This window comes from Taudactylus pleione, unplaced genomic scaffold, assembly GCF_031769625.1.
Source record: "Taudactylus pleione unplaced genomic scaffold, aTauple2 ptg000205l, whole genome shotgun sequence".
NCBI lineage: Eukaryota > Metazoa > Chordata > Amphibia > Anura > Myobatrachidae > Taudactylus > Taudactylus pleione.
Window position 1 is genome coordinate 7,552,446 of NW_028284607.1, and position 24,229 is coordinate 7,576,674.

The window sequence follows — 24,229 nt, forward strand, 5'->3', positions numbered from 1 at the left end:
ATAGAAAATAAAAAAAAAAAGCAAGGAAGGAAAACGAACAATACAAATTCAGCCGCGTCGTTGGGCTGAAATTTCATCAGGAGGTAGCAGCAGGAGAGCACTTTGCTGACTTCTTAATGCAAAAGTAAACACAGGAGACTTCTATTTTCCAAAGTTGTAGGTCTTTATTGACCCTGAGGACAGGTCAATAAAGACCCGAAATGTTGGAATACAGGAGTCCCCTGAATTTACTTTTGTATTAAAAAGTCTGCAGAGTGCTGTCCTGCTGCATATTAAATGTATGTATGTACCTGTATGTATGTATGTATGTATGTATGTATATATATATATATATATATATATATATATATATATATATATATATATATATATATATATATATATATATATATATATATATATATATATATATATATATATATATATACATAGAGTTAAGGTGAAATTGTAAGCAGTGTATGAGATTGGAGCAGTAAGTTTTTCTGATCGCTTAACTGTATGTCTTTACGACACACTGCAATATTGGGCTAGATGGACAATATCAGTGTGTGGTCCCAGGAATATATGAAAATCCAATAGAAACTGAATGGATCACTGTCAGGCAGGCTGATAAATGCAGCGGGAAAACAATCATTATTGGCATGTGTGATTCTCAATCCGCACTATCAGACGCCGCTGGTGCAAAAGGCCAAACCTCATCCAACTTGGGCACCAATATTATTTGATGAGCGGCAGGATAGGCCTGTGTAAAATAGGCATATTAATGACCATGTAAAATACAATAAATCTACACTCCTCAGCAAACAAAAGTAAGAATTGAAAAACATCAGCAATTTAAAAAAAAAAAAAAAAAAAAAAAATGTAAATCATTTTTATTATAGCAAAGCCAATTTCTAGGCAGTGATCTGTAAAAATGGTTGCATTAAACAAAACAATCACACACACACAAAAAAGAAAAGTATTTAGGGTAAAAATAATGAGCCCAAAAACCATACCATATTTAATTTTGTATCTGACAAACACAAAAGTCCACTGATTCATTCACCTCATGTCAGTATCCCACATATCATGAAGAATGTTGTCAGGTCAGATGATGTGGGCTACAATGCGCTAAAATAAGCACCTGTCAAACTTGAAAGTTTGGTTTTAATCGGCCTCCGACACCAGCATACAGTACCCACCATAAAATTCAAGTTAGCAGAACAAAACCGTACCAACAGTTATAATCCCTTTATCAAATGGGAAAGATAAAAAAAAATAATAAAAAAAAAAAAAGTACATGCCACTTGTACTTTATAGAGCATGAAAATACTATTTAAAAAAATAAAGCACTCAGCAGGCAAATTTAAGGGTCTTGTATAAGAAAAAGATGTCTGTACTCAGAAAATTTCAAGCACTATTACATTGCTGGAGCCAGGAAACAGTATCTTTAAAGTTTCCAATCACAAGAAAAGTCAGATTTCTTTGCGATCACAAGACAGCAGGTGCACTTAAAATTAAGGGGGAGATTTATCAAAGCTTGGAGAGAGATAAAGTACTAACCAGTCAGCTTCTGTCATTTTACAGGCTGTGTTTTAAAAATTACAGTTAGGAGCTGATTGGTTGATTGTTTAGATCTCTGCAAGCATTGATAAATCTCCCCCCTAAATAATGGGGAGAAAATACAATCTGCAAAATGGTTCTCATTTCTAGTGCATGTAATAAATCAAAGGTCAATGAAAGGGGTTAGAATAAATTGACAGCGAGTAGCACCAGAGCAGATGATCACTATACTGAATTTAGGTGTACCTTCATTGCACTGTCAAATCTACATTAAATGATTCCTATTTTCACACCAATCAGGGTCCTTACCATTAAAAAAAAAAAAAAGAAAAAAGGTGTTTTAATCTCCGCATCACACAAATTTAAGTGCATAGAACCATATGCTACCTCTGAACACAAAGGCAAAGTAAAAAGGCACTGAAACAAAACAAAATCTTAAACAAAACAAGAGCACTCCCCAAAACAAGTCCTCTGCTATGGAAATGCCAGTCACGCATGGAAGATTGGCAGTGCAGAACAACAATAGCTATACAAATTGATGCACTCAGAAAACATTGTAAAAACAGAAGATAAATAAATGAAGAGCTGCTGGATATGTGCAGCCCCCAAAGTGCAAGCCTTTTCTTTCTTTTATAACAGCATGGTGTTTAAAGGAAACATAGTACCGTACAAGACATTAACATAGCAATGGCACTGAGATAGATAGAGGCTGACGTGTGAAAAGGTGGATCATTGACAGGTCACCTGGGACTAGGTGATTAATATTATATATTGCACACCCCTGCGGTGCAGTCTATCTATAACAATTAGCTGGAGTTTAACACAAAAGTCAATGATCTCTGGGTCACTTCATGGACATTTAATTGAGGGTGTGAAAAATACTACAAATACCAACACAAGCCATTACCCAGATTTATCCCATTTTATGCATAGCAGACAGTCATTGCCCACCATCACTATCCTGGCTGCTGTGATGTCAACATCACAACGTATATATATATATGTGAGAAAAAACTGAGTAAACAGTTCATCTTCTGCTCCCCCACACACACACACACACAATAGGCAAGAGTTAAACAATGCTGTTGAATAATTTAGAAAGTTGGAGTTCGATGACCAGCTAGACTGAGAAAAAAAAAAAATGCAGAACCTGTACCCTGGAGAACTCCATGCAAGACTCTAGGCTTTAACACATAAACCCATAGTTCAAAGGGCTCCTCTAAATCAATGAGAATTCAACCAGCAGCACTTCCATTCGTTTTCGTTTTGTGTAATAGATGTTTGAAACTTATTCAGGACCACATGCCTGAAAGTTCTGGCATCCAATTAGCTGCAGCTCCTTTTCCATTTAACATGTAAACATGATAAAGTCAGGCAAGATTCTGCTGATTGTTTAGGGCCACCTATCCCCTCTATCTTAAAAAGGAGATTTCTGTCTCCTCATTGATAATTTCTGAAAATTTATTGGGGAGGGGAGGGGAGGGGGAATAGAAAAAACAAAGATTGGCATTGGGCCTCCTATAGCCGACACAGGCAGAAGAGCGTGGGGATAAACACTCCAAAGGCCACCAGGATTGGAAACATGAGGCTGCTGTTGTCTGAGGCATATGGGTTTGGAGTGCGAGGACCAGACTGCACACGATTCTTGTTGCTCTGCTTCTTTGTACTAGGGCCTTCCTCCTCTTCATCTTCTTCCTCCTCTTCCTTCTTTTCTAAGCCAGGATGAGGCTGCAGTTTTGGGACCTCTGAAGATCAAAAACATTTTATTTCACAAGTAAATAAATGCTTAAGATTTTTTGTTTTCTCTCATCTTATTTCCAGCAGCAAGTTATGATCAACTTAAGCTAGGTACATACTAGACGACTTGCAAACGATGCGATATTGTCAACGATTTCCCTTGAACTCCTGGACAAACGATCTAGTGCATACGCACTGCGCAATCTAACAAACGACCAAACAATACATCTTGCATCTTTATGGTTGTTAGATCGTTAACTATATAATGTAACCATATCGACTGGTCATTCGATAAAGCGTACACACTGCATGATCTGCGGGGAATCGTTAACAAGATTGACAGATTGATCTGCGTGTAGAGAAGATCTGAAGATGCTCTGGCCGCCGCCGGAGCGATTTGTCGTTCAGATGCATCGGAATTGCCAAAATCGTTAAAAAAAAAAAGTGTCTAGTGTGTAGGGGGGCCTTTAGCAACTAGTAATTTGTATGATCTGAAGTTTATTGCAGAGAACTGAAATGCATAGTCCAAGAAATCTTGCCCAATTCTGCTAGAGGGTATTAGGATATTTGCTCAAAGAAAATAAGCACAGTATATCAAAATACATTAAATTAACAGACAAATGAATGTTGTACATGCAATTATGCAAAATGCAATTAAGTGCAATACGTATTCATGTATGATAACAAACAGTGCACACATTGCACTGCATACCTTTAGCCTTATGTATAAGTTCCGCACAACTCTTATAATGTAAGCTCATTAAGGGTGGGATGTACTAACTTTCCAGAGCTTGCACCCAATAGGCAACTATTTATATATAGTGTTGCCTATAGAAGCCTATGGGCTTCTTTTAGAACTTTGGGCCTGATTCAGAGCCGAACGCTCTGACCAGAGCGCTCGCTCTGAATCAGGGCCCTCCATGAAAATGGAGCGGCCTCCTGGCCGCTCGCATAGCTGTGGGTGACCCTGCGGTAGGGTCTCGCTGCCGCAAGCCCTGGAGTGATTTGGGCTCTATCAGAGCCAAAATCACTCCCACTGACATCACTAGTGATGTCAGTGGGGCCGGCTTCAGACGGTAGGCGTTCCCATGGGAACGCCTCCGTCTGACAGGCACGCCCCCGGCACACCCACCAAAGGGGGCGTGCTGTCAATCAACATCGACAGCACGCCCCCTTTGGTGCGAGGCCCGGAGTGACAGCTTGGCTGTCGCAGTCCGGGTCTCGCGCATGCGCACGACGGAGCTCACTCCGTCGTGCGCATGCGCAGTGGGGCAACATTGACCCGTGTGCGAGCGTCCTTTGCTCGCGAACAGGTCTGAATGACCCCCTATGTGTCCCTCTATCAAAAGTGTCATCTGCATGGGACACACCATCTCCAGATGTATACAATATATATAACCTGCATATGTGCTTAGCCTCTTCTCACTGTCACACACACACACACACACACACAGGGCTCAATCCAATTGGGGTCTTGCGCATGCGCACGACGGAGCTCCCTCCGTAGTGCGAATGCGCAGTGGGGGAACATCGACCCGCTCGCGAGCGGGTCTGAATGACCCCCTTTTTCCAAAGAAGGATCCAATAGGATCTCTCCCAGTGTCCCCCACAGCTGCGCATTGCACAGGAAGACTCCCGGGTCAAAAACCCGAGAGTCCTCACACCACAAAGGGCAGCGGTTATCAGAAGGGCTGTCCTTTGCATAAATAAGCACAATTGTACATGCACACAATATTAATAAAAACAGCTATGCATGTGATGAATGGCGGGATGTATTGCATACAATATGCGATGCTTGATACATACTGCCCATAGGGAGGGCCATATTTACCGTCTGTTTCAGGTCATTGTATGTCATTTGTTTGTGTAATGTCCACCTCAATGTACAGTGCAGTATCATGTCAGCGTTTTAGAAGAGATATAGACAGTGTGAAGCAATGTTTCTATAACTTACCATCGATTGTTCCTTTCATAAGGAAAAGTGCACAGACTTTGGGGTTATCATAATATCCCTGGAAAGATAATAAAAAAAAGTGGTGTTGGTAACAGTTTTGCTTAATTACATTACTTGCTATGGTAGGACTCAATTAAAAAAAAAAAAAGAAAAAGATTCCTGCTATACCCCATTTGAAGTGCTTAAAAACATTGCTAATGGTGGCATATTATGACACAGTTTATATCTCTTATCCCCAGAAGGATGCGCAGTAAATGAAATGTTGCTGTGCCGTAATTATCTGCGATTTGCCAAGCCACCACTAGTTGCGGATAATGGAATTATAAAACTCATGCATTACACATCATCATGGCTGTTACACTACTTGGTTTACAAAGTGGAGACAGAAAATAATCTAAAAAGGAAAAAAAATAAATAAATAAAACCACAAACTGGAGTAATAATAGGCCAAAAAAATACCTAACGAAGAACTACAAAATTTACTGACTACATTGCAGACAGGTCTCTTAGAATGTCAAACATTACCTTTACAAATTCCACATTGAGCTTCCCAGTGAAGGTAGACACTTCCCCTTGTACGCTAAGTTTGCCTTTCCTGATGACAATGGGAATGATCTCATCATGTGCTGTACTGTGTCCCACACGGTCAAAAATATCCAGGTCTTTTACAACAGTATGACCATTCACACGCACATCAAACACCTATTGGTTAGCAAAAAGCAGAAATATGAGCTTTCTGTTGGTGTCGCTCACCTGCACAGGCAACATGACATATGTTACACTCTCATGGGACACACAGACTATCAGAGCTTGAAGGAGGAGGAGACAGGAAGGAATAATACACACACATACCTTCTGTTGGGATTGTGCAAAATACACCTCTGCAAACTTTAGCACTAGAACATATTCTCCTTCCTCCCTTATTGGAATTTCATATCCAAAGCTGTCTTCATTATAACGCTCTGTTTGGTACAGAACCTGATCCTCTGGGTTGGAACGCAAAATGGGCAGCTTCAACCCGTAGTCTGAAGCTGAATATAGACGGCAGAAGAAAGCATATGCAATATTACAAACGACACTGAGGAACACAAGGCCAAGATGATAGAAATGCACATTTTAAATACAGTTAAAGATTATATCAAATGCTGTGGAAATGCAAGCATCAGAAACTGCTAAGTCAGTGAGCAGTGATCATACCACAAACCATAATACAGACCTGCCTACCATACATCAGTCACCTCACCTGCAACCCAGGTACAGGTGAGCACACATGCAAGTCACACTCAGCAGTCAGACAACAAGCTGCATAACATGTATTTCAGTGGAATTGCCCAATGACAAACTCCACACGTTTAGATGATGAACAGATGTTTGGAAATGACACTCGTAAGTGGGTAAGTGTTGAGCCCAGACACTAGCACACAACAGCCCTCCTATCTGACGCTGGGTTCTCTCTTTCCCCATGCATCCCGCACCCAGGACTACACCGCCCAGCAGCTCTGTCCATGCTACTAGTACTCTACTACTCCCTCCTCTCTTCCCCCGGTGTCTCTAGCTATGGGCTGCCCATGCACTTACCTCTGCCCAGCCTGCCCTCCAGCGGGTCCTTCCGGTAGCGGATACCGTGCACGTCTACGTGGTCCTCGCCCCCGGCATTCACAGCCCAAATCACCTTGTCAGCCAGACCAGCTCCTTGCGCCGCAAGCGGGACGAGTGCAGCAAGCAGGAGGGCGGCCAGTGGGCCCCACACCGACACAGCACCGGGCATGACTCCGGGCGGCGGCCTACGCCAGGCAGTGTGGACTGTTGGGTGACTCGGATACCGGCTGCGCGGCCTCTTCTTTCTCAAAGCGACTCCCCCTCACCGAGCCCAGGCGGCTGACCCGCGCTCCGCCACCGCCGCCAGCCCGCACATTTCATTCACTCTCTCCAAAGAGTCACACAAACCCCTAGCCTGTTCCGCTGAACCAATCCCAGCAGCTCCTGGAGAGCCCGGCCCATTCCAATTACCTAATTGGCTGAGCCAGCGACACAGCTCCGAGGTGTAAGTGACAGATAAGTAGATGAACCAATCCCCAGGACGGGGGCGGGAACCAGAGTAAGGAGTTTGCTTGACGTGAAGAAACCGGTTGGTTCGGTTGCGTGCGGCGGAAGTGAGTCGTGCTTCCGGGTAGAGCCGCCGTTACGAAGGCGCAGCTGCAGCCTGCGGGTCAGAAGGCAGAATAAAAGGGAAATGCCTCCGCTGTCTCTCCCAGGAGGCATCGCGGCTTGAGGTGACACGAATACCGAGTCAGGTTCGTGCAGTAGCTTCAGCCAATCGGTGAGCTCCAGCGCAGCTTCTCGCCAGGCATTGTGGGTCCAGCCATACAGCCAAGCCTGCTGGTGGCCATGGCAACGGGCCTGAGCGTGTGTTTATACACGTGTACCATGGTGCACTTTGCTTGCAGTGTTACTGTGACAATGTGAAGGCATAGTGTTTCCACTTTTGGATTTTTTTATCTTGGTCACTGGGAAATTTGGTTCTTGAAATGCCTTTTAAATGTGATAAAATTACCTTTTTCAGTTTTTAATTTTTGTTTTCTGTGCTTAGGTTTGTTAGCTTTCATCCACTTACCACATGATTTTAAATACAAATTTCGAAAGGGAACTTGGCTAGGAAATCTGAAAATAAAAAAAAAAGTGGAAACACTGGTCCTGTAGCACCAGCGGTTGCGGCGTAACAAATGATTAGCGGGGTGTGTCTGTCACAGTATACATTTTGTGCCACCCATACACATACTAGGTTTTATTTTAATCAGCAGCTATAAATCTACTTATGTCTGTTCTGTACTTTTTCTCTATCCCTAGATTTAGACTGCTTTGTGTGTGTACAAATTGCATGCCTTCCAACAGTCCTGATTTAGAAAGGACAGTGCAGATTTGAGGGGACTGTACCGCCAGTCTGCACCAAATATCCCAATTGCGGGAAAGTTGGGAAATATGTTCCCGCTCACCTACCACAGGTGTACACAGCAATACAAAGGTCTTTTTTGGAGGGGAGGGCTGGAGGCAGCCTAATTCCCTCCCCAAATGCATCACGGGAAGGTATGAAATTGTTCAAATAATTGTGAAAAGATCTTTTGAATACATTTTGTAGAATTGTTTTGCTGCCTCCGCTGTCCTGCGGATCATAATGTTGGGAGATATGTACTAGATCTGAAAGTTGGAAGGAATATCCTGCTCGGGTTGGGTATGGGATGCCGCAGGTCAGAATACCTTGAAATACAGATAGTGGCCCTGATTCAGAGCTGGACGCTCTGACCAGAGCGCTCGCTCTGAATCAGGGCCCACCTCCATTAATGGAGCGTCCTCCTGGACGCTCGTATAGCTGTGGGTCACCACCCACAGCATATACGAACGTGCAGGATGATGGTCGCGATGGTCTTGACCATCGCAACCATCAAAACTGCGAGCAAAAGCCTGCGGTTGAGTTTTTCAACCGCAAGGCCAGGAGTGATTTTGGCTCTATCAGAGCCAAAATCACTCCCACTGACATCACTAGTGATGTCAGTGGGGCCGGCTTCAGACGGTAGGCGTTCCCTTGGGAACGCCTCCGTCTGGCAGACATGCCCCCGACACGCCCACCAAAGGGGACGTGCTGTCAGTCAACATTGACAGCACGCCCCCTTTGATGAGACACTCCGAGCGACGGAAAGTCCTTCGCTCGTCGGGTCTCGCGCATGCGCACGACGGAGCTCCCTCCGTTGTGCGCGTGCGCAGTGCGGACCATCGACCCACTTGCGAGCGGACAGCTGCTCGCGAGTGGGTCTGAATGAGGGCCAGTGTCTTTAGAGCGCTTCTTAATATGAAATATATGTATACTTACAGAGAAATCCCCTTCCTTTTTTTTTTTTTTTTTTTTTTTTTACTTGTAGTTTTCTTTAAGACGATTCCTCCTCAGACAATACATATATGTAAAACAGAAAAGGATTGTTTTAAAAAAAAAAAGTTCATATGTTTCATACACAGAAAATCTCATAGGAGGTGAATCTTGTTTTAGAAATCTTCTATGGTGAAAGATGACATACCACATTCACTGATTATTTGTTGTGGTCAGAATCTTATAAAGGTATCTTTCTTTAAAACTTCACAAATATGGTGTAGACTTTCAATATATGGCAGGGATTGAGAGTAAAGGTGGCCACACATATGGCGATCTGCACACGATTAGCCGATGTGTACGATTTGTGTACGATTTCCCTTGAAACTCTCCCCGGCAGCTCTGCACACGATCTGCACACAATTTGGTGTCCAATCTTCAAACGATCTCTCCTGCATCCAGACTTTCACAGTGCATCTTTCCCTAGATTGTCAGATCTGCCCTACTGTACGGCAGATCTGAAGATGCGATGTGCGACCAGTAGGTACGTGCATCGCGATCGTGAGTGGGAACTTACGATTTACTAAGGATTTGGCCATATTTTACACCATCTGTCGTTCCAATGTGTCGGAATCGGCCAGTTCGGGTAAAATATCGCTATGTGTGTGGCCAGCATTAGACGTACCCTACTCACTTTAACTAAGGCGAGGTGGAGTATATAAAGGTATCTTTTTCCAATGATAGAACACGCACCCAACTTACATAAAACAGGTGCAAATGAAGCACACCAAGGTTTCTTTCATCTAACGATCCTCAATGCTAATCCAATATCAATCAACAGGTCATTTTTCAGTATTTAATGATTAAATACACAAATATCATGCAGGAAAAATTCCAATAAGAAAAAACTTAAACTGTATGCACACAATCCAGGGTAGGGGAGAAACATCACATTTTCCAGGTACAGATGTTATAGGCTACAATCTCAAGAAAAGGACCGTCCAGATCAGCCTCCCAAAAATATACCCAAGTACCTTACTGGAAGTGCAACATTTGCTATCCCCAATGTCCTCCTAATGGTGCAGTATCTCTCACAACCAACGCGTTTCCATCTGAAATCTTTGTCAAGGTCTTTGTCAGCGGCATCCCGACAGTCAGAATCCCTACACCCTTCGGTAAGTAAGGTAAGACTAACCCCTAACACTCACACCCCAGTGCCTAACCCTAACCTCCCCCTCTCCTTGGCGCCTATCCCTAACCTCCCCCTCTCCGGTGCCTAACCCTCTCTCCTTGGTGCCTAACCCTAACCCACCCCCTGCCTGGTGCCTAAGCCTAACCATCCCCTTAACTCCCAATATTTAGCTTCGGGATGCCAGCGGTCGGAATTATGGCGCTGGTATTTCGACCGTCGGCTGGGATGCTGACTACATCCCATCCTGCTCACTGTTCCTCTGTATAGTGATAAAGGCAAGTTGTCAGGAAACCAGTATATCTGGAAAGGAAAGGGTTATAGCGTCCGGAGAGTAAGTGGAGACGCAACGATAGTGTATCAGATAATGCTCTAATCTTTATTAGGCGTGATAGGCATTTATATACTGTAGCTTCATTCACATATTCAGAGCATGTGTCAATGTTTTCCAAATGTATCTGGGTTCACACTGCTGATTGTATTTGTATTAACAGCAGGGGGCAGCATTGTATTATTAATAAGCAAATAACTAATTTCTAGACTTTTATACTAAATTTTGCAAATATTAATGAGCCTTTTCATTGTTCATGAAAAGGTGCAGATAGAGACATTTCATTGCAACATTGTATATTTCTACTTCAGGGTCCATAGGGTATCCACAGGATACCTTGGGGTATAGGCGATGGCGGCAGACATCCAGGCACCACAGAGTTAAATTTTCAGCCTCCCAGGATGCACTGGGGTCCCTCTCCTATACCCCGCCCCCGAGCCTCAGGCCACTCAGTTTTCGTAGGTGCCTGGCCGGACCAGTCGCACCGTACAGAGGGGGGTCTTTTTAAGGCCCCTGAATATTTCTTCGCAGCTGTGGCTGCACAACTAGAGTGCTCCAGCATAGGACAGTCAGTATTGACGTCCATGCTGTCACTCCTACACCCCGCCGGTACCAGAACGCCGGTACCGATCCGGGGATGCTGGTAGGTAGCTGGGGTCACAGCTAGCGGTGATCCCCGGCTACCTGGACTGTGGCCGGATGCACGGGGAACAAGGTAAGCGGCGGGGTCCCGTGGTGGGCACTCGCCGGTAACACAGTCCTGTTTGGTCCCCAGGCAGGGGGCTCCCTGGGGACCGGCTGCGCGTGGGGCCAGGTACTGATCCTGCGCCTTCCACTAGACCACCAGGGACTGCGGGCCGCAGCATGTGCGGTACAGCGCGGCGTCCCAGGGGTTAATAGCACGCCAGGGGAGAACGCCTTCCCTGTCTCACAGCCGGCGTCTCCCCCGCTGCACAGTGCCATTCCACAGCGGTCTGAGCGGGCTGTGTCAGCGCTCCTCCCCCGGGCCCTGCCTTCTCTCTGCTCCTCGGTGGCCATTTTCTCACTACATGTGCTGGGGATGGCAAATGCTGCTGGAAGCTGATACAGATGCCATTGCGGTCCGGGTCCCCCGCATACCTCTCCTTCAATTAAGGTCAGTGTATGCAGCACTGTTTCCTACCAGGCTCTGGTCTGTGTAGTTGATCGCAGTGCTTGTAATGCAGGATGTTATCTGTGCATTGTATGTGACTTAAATGCTAGCGCTGTTTGCCTGTACTTTCATTTCTGACTGTCAGTCTTTTCCTATCCCTGTTCTTCTGCTACAGCCCTTGCGGTGCGGTGTCGCAGGGTATTTATTACCTCACAGTAAACGTGGTTTTTCTGTGTGGGAGGTCACATACGCTCCGTTCACACTCCTCATGTCGGAAAGTGAACGAGGATATCCTCTTCCAGCTATAATGTACTGATATCATGTGCAGTTAGTGGAGGGATATGTAGACGCTGAGGGTTTATGGAGGGCATGTTGTATTATATATCACGCCCCATTTCTGTCACTGTGCCTGCACAAAAAAGGGGACCGCCCTCGGCTGGCTAAGATGCGAACAGCTTTTGTGGGCAACGCCCCCTGCGTTTCCCCATAGGGGTTATCGCAGCCTGTGGTGGTCTCATCACATGCAGGGGTCCCTGGACAGTTGATGGTACCCCAGTGTATCCTGTTTTTCGCCCCCCCAGGTCTTGCAGGAGCCTGTGTGGGTGAATTTATTGTTCAAATGGTATAGCACCTGATGGACGTTTTACAGGGGGAGTCACCATTTCGTCTGACGTCTGATGACGGTGACATTATTGACTTTTTCAGACACGAGCCCCTTAGTGCAAAGGAGGCGTAGTCTGGGTCTAAAGTCTATATACCTGGCCTTCTACGGGCAGTCCGTGCGGCTTTGGTTATTACATATCCCCCGTGGCTAGATCCAAATATGCCTTCTTTAAGGATAAGGGTGTTGCCACTGTAATTCCTCTATCTGGTCAGGTGGATCATTTAGAGGTGGCGTGGAAAATCCGGGTAAGCGGATAATTACATTTCTGAATGGGAGTTACCTTTACGGGTAGATTCTCATGTTACACGCCTAGTGAGGAGTGCTACGTTGCCCATGCCCTCCAGGTCCTCTTTGAAGGAGGTTCCAGATTGCAAGGTGCAAATATATCTAAAATCCAATATTCCCTTGCTGGAGGGGCTTCCAGGCCGGCTATGGCCGTGTGCTGGGGGGCCAGAGCCATGGAACACTGAGTAGGTAACTGGATCTCTGCACACTGACTCTCCAGCAGAGCAGGTGGATAGTGGCAAATTCTTAGAGACTTTGCCACGTTCATAATGAGACGGTCTTACATATAGCCTACTTCTTTCCAGAATCTCCTCGGCAGCAGTAGGAACGTGGGAACGCCCCCGTCAGGGAGGCACGCCCCCGGCACGCCCACCAAAGGGGGCGTGCTGTCAATCAACATCGACAGCACGCCTCCTTTGATCAGACACAAGGAGTGAAGGACTTTCCTTCGCTCGTCGCGTCTGGTGCATGCGCACGACGGAGCTCCCTCCGTCGTGCGCATGCTCAGTGCAGACCATCGACCCACTTGCGAGCGGACAGCCGCTTGCGAGTGGGTCTGAATCAGGGCCTTTATGTGGAGGAACTGATTAAATCCCTTTCACACTAAATGCGTTGAGTTATTGATGGACGCCTTCCACCACATTTGATTCCATCAAAGACTCCCTATTTGGGGTCTCTTCAGATAAGCTTGTTTTTATCTTCCTGATTTAAACATTTTTAATTCTCATGTTTGTTGTGCTAAAATAAAACAAATGAAGAGATTATTTCACTACTTGTGTCACTTTCTCTTTTCACATGAACCAAACGGAGATGACCTTGCTGTATAGTTTCCATATTTGCTGACTGTCACATATGTTACACAGAAGTGAATTTAATATTTAGCTTTGGTATGAGCATAGCTATTTCTTTTTGTGTCCATTTTGAGGTTAACACTGATTTATCCAAAATACTACACTTAGAAGGAGCCTCTTCCATTTTTCACACATGTACGTACATACATACAAACTAAGGGCCCCCATACTTCAGCAATAAAATCTTTCCCTTTTTCAATCTATTGCAGAATTGCCACAATTGATTGAAAAGGAAAGATTTTTAAACACAATCGATTGCGAATTGCTGCAATCAATTGCTGATGTATGGAGTTCCACCAATTCTGCCATTATAGTTAACATTTTAAGGCTATCCATGCTTGAGAACAGGTGACTTAATTAGTATCTCAGTTAATTTGATATAACCATTGGGCTTTAGCATCAGTATGTTTTTGGAATGTGGGAGGAACCCCATGCAAGTACGGAACGAACCACTCCTGGTGTTGGAAATAATCTCCAGCCCCATGTCCCCATGTTCTCTCCAGACTCTCTCTTTTTTTTTTTTTTTTTTTCTCCCTGTGTCTATCCGGACTCTTATTCCGCTGGTTTGCTCCAGCCTCTTCCATGTCTGGTACTCACTCACTCACTCACTCACTCACTCACTCACTCACTCACTCCCCCCCCCTCCTCTTCATGTTCTCTCCAGCTCCCCCTCACCCTGTTTTCCTCCATCTCTGCCAGCCCCCTCTCTTACCCTCCCTCTGGTTCTCTCCAACCCCTTCTCCCAGGCCTGGATTAAGGGCCACATGGGATCCGGTCTTAAAATAGTTAATGGCTTATTATGAGAAATGGAGGAGCTGTGACCAGTGCTATGTGGGCGTGGATAGTGCTACGTGGGCATGTACATCTCTACATTGCCCACCCCAAATGAGCAGATTCAATTAGCTACGGTAAGATATTTGTTTACCACGACTTAACTTAAAGCGCTTATCACTTAGTAATTTCGATTACCGAATGTATTTGTGCTCCCGCTTAATGCACAATTTAATTGGAAAAGGCTTTTCTTTGCATTCACGTGGTAATTCTAGCTGGTAATACCCACGTTAAGTGTTGGGGAAATTGGGAAAGCAGCCTGTACCTCGAGAGTGCAAATACATATTGGATAACAGTATTTAAGTCTATTAGTGACCAAAAGCAAAGTATTTGAGGCTCATAAAAGATGTTATTAAGAAATGCAAAAACAGCCATTTAACAACAGTGAAAACATGATAGAAAAGAGTTTTTCAGCAAATAAATGCTGTAGATTAATTTGAGGTGCATAAAAATTCCTGTAAATTAATTTGTGACATTTTAAGCCACTTTAAAAAAAAAAAAAAAAAAAAAAATACCTGTAACTCCCACCTGCAAACCTACAATCACCTGTCCTATCTTTACAACACCCCATATACTTGTCCCACAATCTTTTAACCCATTATTTAGCAGAATATCGCCCCCAAAACTATGTAATTATTGTCCAAATTAAGCTATTTAAAAACTACTAAATGTCTAATTAGGAAGGGGGTTCCAGAGGTTTCGCAATTGCCAACATCTGTATCTTTTTAAAATAGTGAATTTCGCCAAACTTTTCGCCTGCTTTGAAGAAAAAGCTGCGTTAAACCCTATGGAAGTTAACGTAGGTTAACTTGCGAGGCTAATTGAATAGCAAAATAAAAAATTTGCACCCAGCATCGTTAATTGGGATTTACCCACATTAACCCATGTAAAAGGATTATCGCCGCTACCTGATTTCCACCCAATGTTTCCCTAATTAGTGTTCAGTCTAGCTCCGGTGGCAGGCAGGGCGCCGGAGCTAGAGAGGGCACTTACGCACGTGCCGAAGGCATGCGCGTACACCCGAAAAGAGGGCGCAGACATTGAAAAGGGGGCGTGTCTATAAGATGCAACCCCTTTTCGTCAATCTTGGGGGCGTGCCCGGCACTTAAAGGCACGCCGGGCAGCCCCCAAGCGCTGCTGACAAGTAGAATAGATGCCGGGCGCATGCGCCCAGTGTCTATTCACCGGCGGTGACCGGGTCACCGCACATTTCCCCACCTTCAGGACACTGCGACCTGTGGGTGGAGACTGCACCCGCGGGCTGTCTTAGCAGGGCACTGTGCAGTGAGGGCCCTCCAGAAGGAGGCCAGGGCGCAGAGCCCTGCTAAAACAGCCTAGCGGGAACGCTACTAATTATATAAAAGTAGAAAACATTTGAGGGCCCTGGTCCAGCCTGTCCCTGAGAAGAACAGCTGGATTTTATGGAACATTTACATTGATAGAACTATGGCCCTCATTCAGAGCCGTACGCTCTGAGCAGAGCGCACGCTCTGAATGAGGGCTGCCCTCCATAATTATGGAGCGTCCTCCTGGACGCTTGTATAGCTGTGGGTCACCACCCACAGCCTATACGAGCGTGCAGTTTGATGGCCGTGATGGTCTTGACCATCGCGACCATCGCCACTGCGAGCCGGAGCCTGCGGTTGAGTTTTTCAACTGCAAGGCCCGGAGTGATTTTGGCTCTATCAGAGCCAAAATCACTCCCACTGACATCACTAGTGATGTCAGTGGGTCGGCTTCTGACGGTAGGCGTTCCCTTGGGAACGCCCCCGTCAGGGAGGCACGCCCACCAAAGCGGGCGTGCTGTCAATCAACATCGACAGCACGCCCCCTTTGACCAGACACAACGAGCGAAGGAAAGTCCTTCGCTCGTAGCGTCTGGCGCATGCGCACGACGGAGCTCCCGCCGTCGTGCGCATGCGCAGTGCACAACATCGACCCACTTGCGAGCGGACAGCCGCTTGCGAGTGGGTCTGAATCAGGCCCTATATTCACAACAGTAAAGATTCAAGGAACTATAAGATAAATGCATCTCGTCATTTTTGTTTGAAATACTTTAAAATGTGGGTTCATGAGGGTCGTTCATTGCATCATCGCATCTGCTGTGCTGTACAACAGATAGAACATGCAATTAGCGATGCCATGCTGTAAAATGCAGCATGGAACGATGCATAACGCTGTCGTACATGCGGATACTGCAGTGTGTATGGCGCAAACAATGTATTGTTAAATTGCGTCATTCCGTCGCTAGGTGCATATATCATTGTATATACACAGCTTAAGTGAATAATATGTTGATGTTGTTTTCAGTATTTAAAAAAACATAATCACTTTTGTTTTGGACATCGATTGATATCAAGCATAAGGGTTCTGCAAATTGTTTCCCAGCTATCACACCTCTAGTACTTGTTCTGTGGAGGAGATGTGGCAGGCCCAGCAGGTTTCTGTGCTTTTGCAAGCTTATCAAGGTCGATGCTGCTCTGGTAACACACTACTCCTGCTTCTGTGTGTTACCAGATTCCTTTGTGAAAAGCCAAACACATGTATTAAACACATATGGTTATGTTAACATTGAGAGAGAAAAAAAAGTTTCAGAGGCTAATAGGGGAATTCAATATGGAGCGAAAACTCAGTTTTTGCGTTAATATCGCACCTATGACATAATTATTGCAGGTTTTAGTTTTACACTGTATTCAATTTCAAAGACTTTTCGCAGGTTCGAAAAGTCTTTGAAAAAAAACGAGGATAACTTTTCACCACTGAATAGGTGGCGAAAAAAAGTGCAGAATTGGGGTTTAGGGTTGCAGGCTTAAAAAAAAATAGCCTGCACCCCTGGGAATGACATTTTAAACATAACTGTGTCAAAAAAAGTAAAAAAAAAAAAAAATAGGGACACCCCAAAAAATTCATTTAAAAATTGGGGTGAAAAAAGTGTTTAAAAATAGGGAAATAGGTTCAAGGCTATTCTGTAAGTATGAGGCAGGTGTTTTCTAGAATAGGCTATTAGCGGCAGGTGTATAGTTGCAGAATTTTTTAAAACTTACTTTAGGGACATAAAAATATGCTAGTACCCATTTTCATGTACCCCAAATTTGATGGGACCACTTAAAAAAAAAATGAAAAAAACCCATAAGTGCTCTTCTGCATCACTTCAATGTCGGGAAAAAAACACCTGCTGCGGCTATTTAAATCCCCGAGTTTCATTTGCAGGCTAAAACAGGGGTACCCATAGTGATCCCCCATGTTTTTACAACTTTAGGGGTGTCCTACAATTTATTCAAGGAAAAATTCATTTTTTTACGCAGATCCCACTTCGCAGTTTCCCGTTTTCGTAGCTTTTATATTGAATACTGGGATAAAGCGGGCGCGCGCCCGATACTTTATCCCAGGAAAATCTCCGATGTGGAGCGAAAAGTCCAGCACAGACTTTTCGCTCCCATATTGAATACCCCTCTATATGATAAGCACGTGTATATTGATTTGAACCCCCGAAAAATGATAGGGCTTATGCCTATGAAAGTTTGATTTTGCATTAGATTCTATGTTCGATTTAACTCCCCTGAATTCGAATCAAATCAAAATTTGATTTTACTGTCAAAATCCAACATTTGCTAAAATTCAATTTTGAATACATTTTTTAAATCAAATTCTATGTTCAATTTTTGACTAGTGATTTCTTGTTCTGTTTTGGATTTTCACTTCAAAATGAAACATAAATTCACCTATAAAATCGAAAACAAAGTCCCCAAAATAATACACCTACTTTATGCTGTCAATTTTAGCAGGCTTCTTGTGTATTAATTAGGGGTGAGCGGGTTCGGTTTTACTCGGTTTTACCCGGATCTTTTTATTGGCTGTCGCCGAACATGTGTTTTGGATAGCGAATAAAATCGAGCCAAATTTGCGGTAAAGTGGCGATAAGAACCGAGTAAAACCGAACCCGCTCACCCCTAGTATTAATTGTATAAAACTGTTGACATGGGGTCCCCCTCCTAAAGGCACAACCAGCACTGGGCTGTGTGAGCTGGTCCTGGTTGTGAAAAAAGATATAGGGGTCCTCCACATTTTCAACAACCAGCACGGCGTTTCTGAGCTGGTCCTGGTTGTGAAAGTATGTGGGGGAAAAAAACATAGGGGTCTGGGCTCTTACTAGCGGGGGTGTAATGCCACAGCACATTAGTCAGCCGCAGCTAGGGAATACAAGGGAAGTGGGGATCCTCTGAATAAAGGAGTCCCACTGGGTGGGGGGCTAGATAACGGGGTAAATTAGAGTTACAGTAATATTGTCCTTTTCCAGGGGACTATAGGTTAAAGCAAGCCTCCCCTCGTATGCTGGTACTTGGAAAACCACAACTACCAGCATGTGGGGCATTAAGGGGTCACTGATACCTATAGTGCCCCTTTAAAGGATATATGAAAACAAAGACAGTATTTACACACCGTTGAAAGTAAAAATGTATTACATACACTCTCACTACATTCGCATTGTTCCCGGTGTTCAGTCATCTTCTCCAGTAGAATCCCGCTGTTTGTTATAATAAAACAAAACATACTCTCCTAACCCTTGGCGCAGGTCGGTCCTCTTCTCCAGTAGCATCCCTGACCATTACAAAAAAAAAAAAACAGCTTGTCTCCGCAAGTGACAGGCTCACCAGGTTTCCTGCACTTGTATGGCCACCAGCCAATCAGGGTACACTACTATAGTAACCGGCCACTGATTGGCTGTGAGTGTCCTGGCTGTCAAATAGCCAATAAGCGGCATGGCTGTTGATTGACAGCAAGGCCACTCACAGCCACAATCAGAGGCCAGTTACTATAGTAGTGGCCACTGATTGCCTGGCAGCCCTATAAGTGCAAGAAACTTCTGTGTCCAGCATGAATCGGGAGAATGCGGTTTATTTTTAATGACCGGGCATTCTACTGGAGAAGAGGACCACACACCTGGGACAAGTTAATATAGTGTGAGTGTATGTAATACATTTTTACTTTCAATGGTGCAAGTACACTCTTTATTTTACTATTTGCTTTACAGGAGGAGCATAGGTACTGGCGGCCCCTTAATGCCTTGCATACTGGTACCAGCATGCGGGGGAGATTTGCTGGAACCTATAGTCCCCCCTGTAAAGGACAATATTATTGTAACTAACTTTTACCAAACTATCTACCCAACACCCACCGCCAAGGTGTGCTGGGGATAGCCCTGGGCTTCAGCCTGGATCTGGAGTTACCTGGATAGGGAGGACTCCATTATTGGGTGGGCCGGGGCCTCAGCTGGCTAGTGTAGGGTGATTAATGCTTTTGGCCGGGGACCCCGTGAAGCGTATCACCGTGCTGTGGCATTACCCCCTGCTAGTTAGAACCTGGTGCTGGTTGTTGAAAATACGGGGGATCCGACGGGGATTCTGTTTTATATTTGATTTCACATTCGATTTTGACTTTAGTAAATCTCTGTTGTGCAAAATCAAATGCCAAATCCCCGGAATTCCAAACGTGAACAAAATCAAACTTTGATAAATATACCCCATAAAGTCTGAAAAATACAGTGATATAAAGGGAGATCTCCAGTAAAGATATAGGGGCTGATGCAGAGTAGATCATACACCCATTTGTGCCTGAAATGCATTTCTTTCTGGTGGGAGCATTTTGGTTGAATCGTTAAAATAGATTTTAACCTTTTTATTTTTTTTTTTACGTCCTTTACCGCTATTAAACCATTTAAAAAGGTGAGGTGCACTATGTAGTGTCTATTATCTTTTGTTTATTGGGGTTCATCATAGAAAAATCGATTGTGGAGAATGATTCTGAAATATCCTATGAGGACCACCAAAGGAAGAGCAAACACTGATATGCCCATTCCGTCTGAACTAGAGTAAGTGCACATTCATAGGAGGAATCCTGGTGATGTAATTACCTGATGTTGAATAGTGTAAAAAAAAGCTGTATCCCCTCCCTAAAAGGGTGATGAGTGTGAGCACTGTTGGAGGTGTTTAACTACACTGTATTATGCCTCTTTTCTTTATCCTACATTTCAAGGATCTATAAATTCTACTAGAGGAAGTGGATACATTATCACAAACTAGAGCACTAAAGTGCAGGGCCGGATTAGTAATGGGGCTGATGGAGCTACAGCTCCAGGCCCACCATCAGAATAGGCCCACAGAAGCCAACTACTGAGTATGCTGCTGTAGACAGGAGTTTTACTTGCTTCCACAGCACCCTGCGAGTGGCCGTCCAAGGCCCCGCCCCCCCATCTGCACGTCACCCCCCCCCCCCCCCCCGCGCGCGCAGCTCGAAAAAAGCCGAATACATAATAGTGATGGCGGTGCATGGAGGGCTTCACTATCCCTCCCAGCGCCGCTAACGCACAGTGTTGGCAGCGACGCCGCCTAGTCGCCACGTGACGTCACTGCATGTGATGTCACATAGGTGCCGCCCGCCACCTCCACACCACCTTGAAGCAGCCCACCTGGTCCCCGGCTTAACCGACTATGTCCTCCAAGATAGCAGCTCCGCATGAAAGTGGCCTGGCAGCAGCAGTCCTGAAGTGAAGTATGTATCAGACCTGCTTGCAAGGCTACCAAGCTGCTGCTGTATAGTAATATAAATTTTATACATAACGCAGAGCGGGCAGAGTTAGTTTTGAAAGCTAAATAATTATATATATTTCTACTTCAGGGTCCATAGGGTATCCACAGGATACCTTGGGGTATAGGTGTGACGTCAGTCGCTGGGCACCATAGAGTTAAGCTTTTCAGCCTCCCAGGATGCACTAGGGTCCCCCTCCTATACCCCGCCCCCGAGCCAAGGCACCTCAGTTTAGTTTGGTGCCCGGCCGGCGTCGGGTGCACCTGTCGGAGTGGGGGCTAGAAGAGCCCCTGAAGCTTTCTTCAGTGCAGCTGTGGCTGCACATCTGGATGTACAGCATGGACAGTCAGTCCTGACGTCCATGCTGTCTTCCCTACACCTCCGCCGGTACCAGAACGCCGGTACCGATCCGGGGATGCTGGTGAGCATCTGGGGTCACAGCTAGCGGTGACCCCAGATGTTCCGGACCATGGCCGGATCCAAGGGGGACAAAGGTAAGCAGCGGGGTCCCGCGGTGGGTCCCCGCTGGTCACATGGTCCTAAGTCCCCAGGCAGGGGGCTCCCTGGGGACTGGCTGCAGCGTGGAGCCAGGCGACCAGCCTGCGCTTTCCACTACCCCCTGGGACAGCGGACCGCAGCAGAGCGGTAGCGCTGCGGCGTCCCAGGGGTTAAATGCATGCCAGGGGAGCGCGCCTTCCCTGTCTCACAGCCGGCGCCTCCCCCGCTGCACACAGCCCTCTCTGCATGCTGCCGACTGGTCCTGTGGCAGCGCTCCTCCCCCAGGCCAGCCTCCTCTCTGCTCCTCGGCGGCCATCTTCTCCAGAACGCAGTGGGAGGCCGCCTGCTACAGTTCGCCCAGTGTTGGTCGACCACTACGACAGACACTTGGGTTCTGGAGGTGGTTTCCCATGGATACGCCCTCTCCTTCCGGCACAGATCCCCGGCTCGCTTCTTCACCACGGGTCTACCATCAGACCGGAACAAGGCTACGGAACTGCGGAAGGTATTGCACACTATGCTCCAGGCTGGAGTTATAGTGCCTGTTCCATTCTCCCAGAGGGGCCAGGGTGTCTATTCAAATCTATTTTTGGTACAGAAACCCAATGGGTCATATCGTCCGATTCTCAACCTCAAAGCACTCAACAAGTCTTTGCGGGTCCCGAAGTTTCGGATGGAGACCCTACGGTCCATCATTCTGGCGCTGGAACCTGGGGACTACATGGTGTCATTGGACATACAGGACGCTTACCTGCATGTCCCTATTCTTTTGCGCCATCAACAGTTCCTCAGGTTTGCAATCCGCAGCGACCACTTCCAGTTTCGGGCGTTACCTTTTGGCCTGGCAACAGCACCACGTGTTTTCACCAAGGTGATGGCGGTCATGGCGGCTTCTCTGCGGCTGCAGGGAGACCGCATGTTGCCGTATTTGGACGACCTGTTATTGGTGGCAGGATCTCCAGAGCTCCTGTTACGCCACTTGGACCTGACCATTGCACTGCTGCAACGGCACGGCTGGCTAATCAACTGGCAGAAGTCCACTCTAATCCCGTCTCGGAGGATTCTGCATCTTGGAGCCTTATTGGACTCGGGACAGCAAAGGATCTTCGTGACGGAGGACAAGATCTCTGCTTTACAGTCAAGGGTGCGCAGTTGCCTGCACAGCCACCGGGTGTCCTTACACTCGGCGATGAGGTTACTGGGCTCCATGGTGTCGGTGTTCGACATGGTGGAATACGCCCAGTTTCACTCCAGACCTCTGCAGCACCTGATCCTGTCCAAGTGGAACGGGCTGCCTCAGTCTCTGAAGTCCCAGACGATTGTGCTCACCCCGGAGGTTCGCCTGTCCCTTGCGTGGTGGTTACAGACGATCCACCTCAACAAGGGACGTCCGTTCTGGGTTCCAAATTGGGTCCTGTTGACAACGGACGCCAGTCTTCGGGGCTGGGGAGCAGTTTCGGGTCCACACTTGTTCCAGGGCAGGTGGACGCCGACAGAAGCGGAGCTTCCAATAAATATCTTGGAACTCCGTGCGGTCTTCAATGCTCTCCAGCAGGCACAGCGGTTTCTCCAAGGTCGCCCGGTGCAGGTCCAGTCGGACAACGCTACCACCGTGGCCTACATAAACAGGCAAGGAGGAACTCGCAGTCGGGCGGCTCTCGTAGAGGTCTCTCGGATCCTGGTTTGGGCGGAGCGCAATCTTCCGGCCATATCAGCGGTCTTCATCCCGGGAGTGCTCAATTGGGAGGCGGACTTTCTAAGTCGCCAAGACGTTCATCCGGGGGAATGGTCCCTGCACCCGGACGTTTTTCAACTACTGGTGGACAGGTGGGGTCTTCCAGAAATCGACCTCATGGCGTCCCGGCACAACAACAAGTTGCCGGTGTACGGGTCTCGCACAAGAGACGAAGGGGCGTCTCTGGTGGATGCTCTGTCCGTCCGGTGGACGTTCCGGTTCGCATACCTGTTCCCTTCGGTCTCCCTTCTTCCACGGGTAATCCGGAAATTCAAACAGGAAGGAGGGACGCTCCTGTTGATAGCTCCCGCGTGGCCCAGACGGCACTGGTTCTCAGACCTTCAGGGTCTGTCCGTGGACAGTCCTCTGCGGTTGCCGCTACGACCGGACCTTCTGTCTCAGGGTCCTTGCCTTCACCCGGACCTGACTCGGCTGTCTTTGACGGCGTGGCTGTTGAGACGGCCATGCTGAGGTCCCGGGGGTTTTCCAGCTCTGTGGTGCTTACCATGTTACGAGCTCGGAAACCGTCTTCCGCGAGGATATACCATCGCGTGTGGCATACGTTCTTCCAGTGGTGTCGACTGAGAGGTTATGCACCGCGGGAGTTTCGTCTGTCTCGGATTCTCGCCTTCCTGCAAGCGGGACTAGATCATGGGCTTCGCCTTGCTTCTTTGAAGGTACAGGTTTCGGCCCTATCTGTCTGGTTTCACCGTAGGATTGCTACAATCCCGGATGTGCGCACCTTTATGCAGGGTGTTCTCCGCATTCAGCCGCCCTTTGTTCCACCTGTGGCGCCTTGGGATTTGGCTGTGGTCCTGAGGGCTCTCCAAGGACCGCCGTTTGAACCACTGGGCTCAGTGGATCTTAAATGGCTAACAGCTAAGACTGTTTTCCTTCTGGCCATTGCTTCGGCCAGACGTGTTTCTGAGTTAGGGGCTCTTTCTTGTAGACCCCCTTTCTTGGTTTTTCATGGGAACAGGGCAGTGCTCCGCACTCGGCCCGAGTTTCTTCCCAAAATTGTTTCCCAGTTTCATGT

The 24,229-nt window shown here is 46.5% G+C and overlaps 1 protein-coding gene across 1 annotated transcript; it reads right to left on the reverse strand.

Annotated features, from left to right (window-relative positions):
• Positions 1-371: 371 nt before the first annotated feature.
• On the reverse strand, positions 372-7,195 carry MLEC (malectin). Its single transcript, XM_088477974.1, has 5 exons — positions 6,812-7,195; positions 6,086-6,264; positions 5,759-5,935; positions 5,234-5,291; positions 372-3,287 (listed from the first exon to the last, which is right to left on the reverse strand). Exons 1-5 carry the CDS (start codon positions 6,999-7,001, stop codon positions 3,061-3,063), a joined length of 831 nt encoding a protein of 276 aa, XP_088334100.1. The 5' UTR covers positions 7,002-7,195; the 3' UTR covers positions 372-3,060.
• Positions 7,196-24,229: the final 17,034 nt, after the last annotated feature.

Coding starts and splice junctions, on each gene's coding strand:
- MLEC (XM_088477974.1), bottom strand. CDS start 7,001: ATGCCCGGTGCTGTGTCGGTGTGGGGCCCACTGGCCGCCCTCCTGCTT. Junction 6,265..6,811: donor GGAGGGCAGGCTGGGCAGAG/GTAAGTGCATGG, acceptor GTCTATATTCAG/CTTCAGACTACGGGTTGAAG. Junction 3,288..5,233: donor TATGAAAGGAACAATCGATG/GTAAGTTATAGA, acceptor TTTGATCTTCAG/AGGTCCCAAAACTGCAGCCT.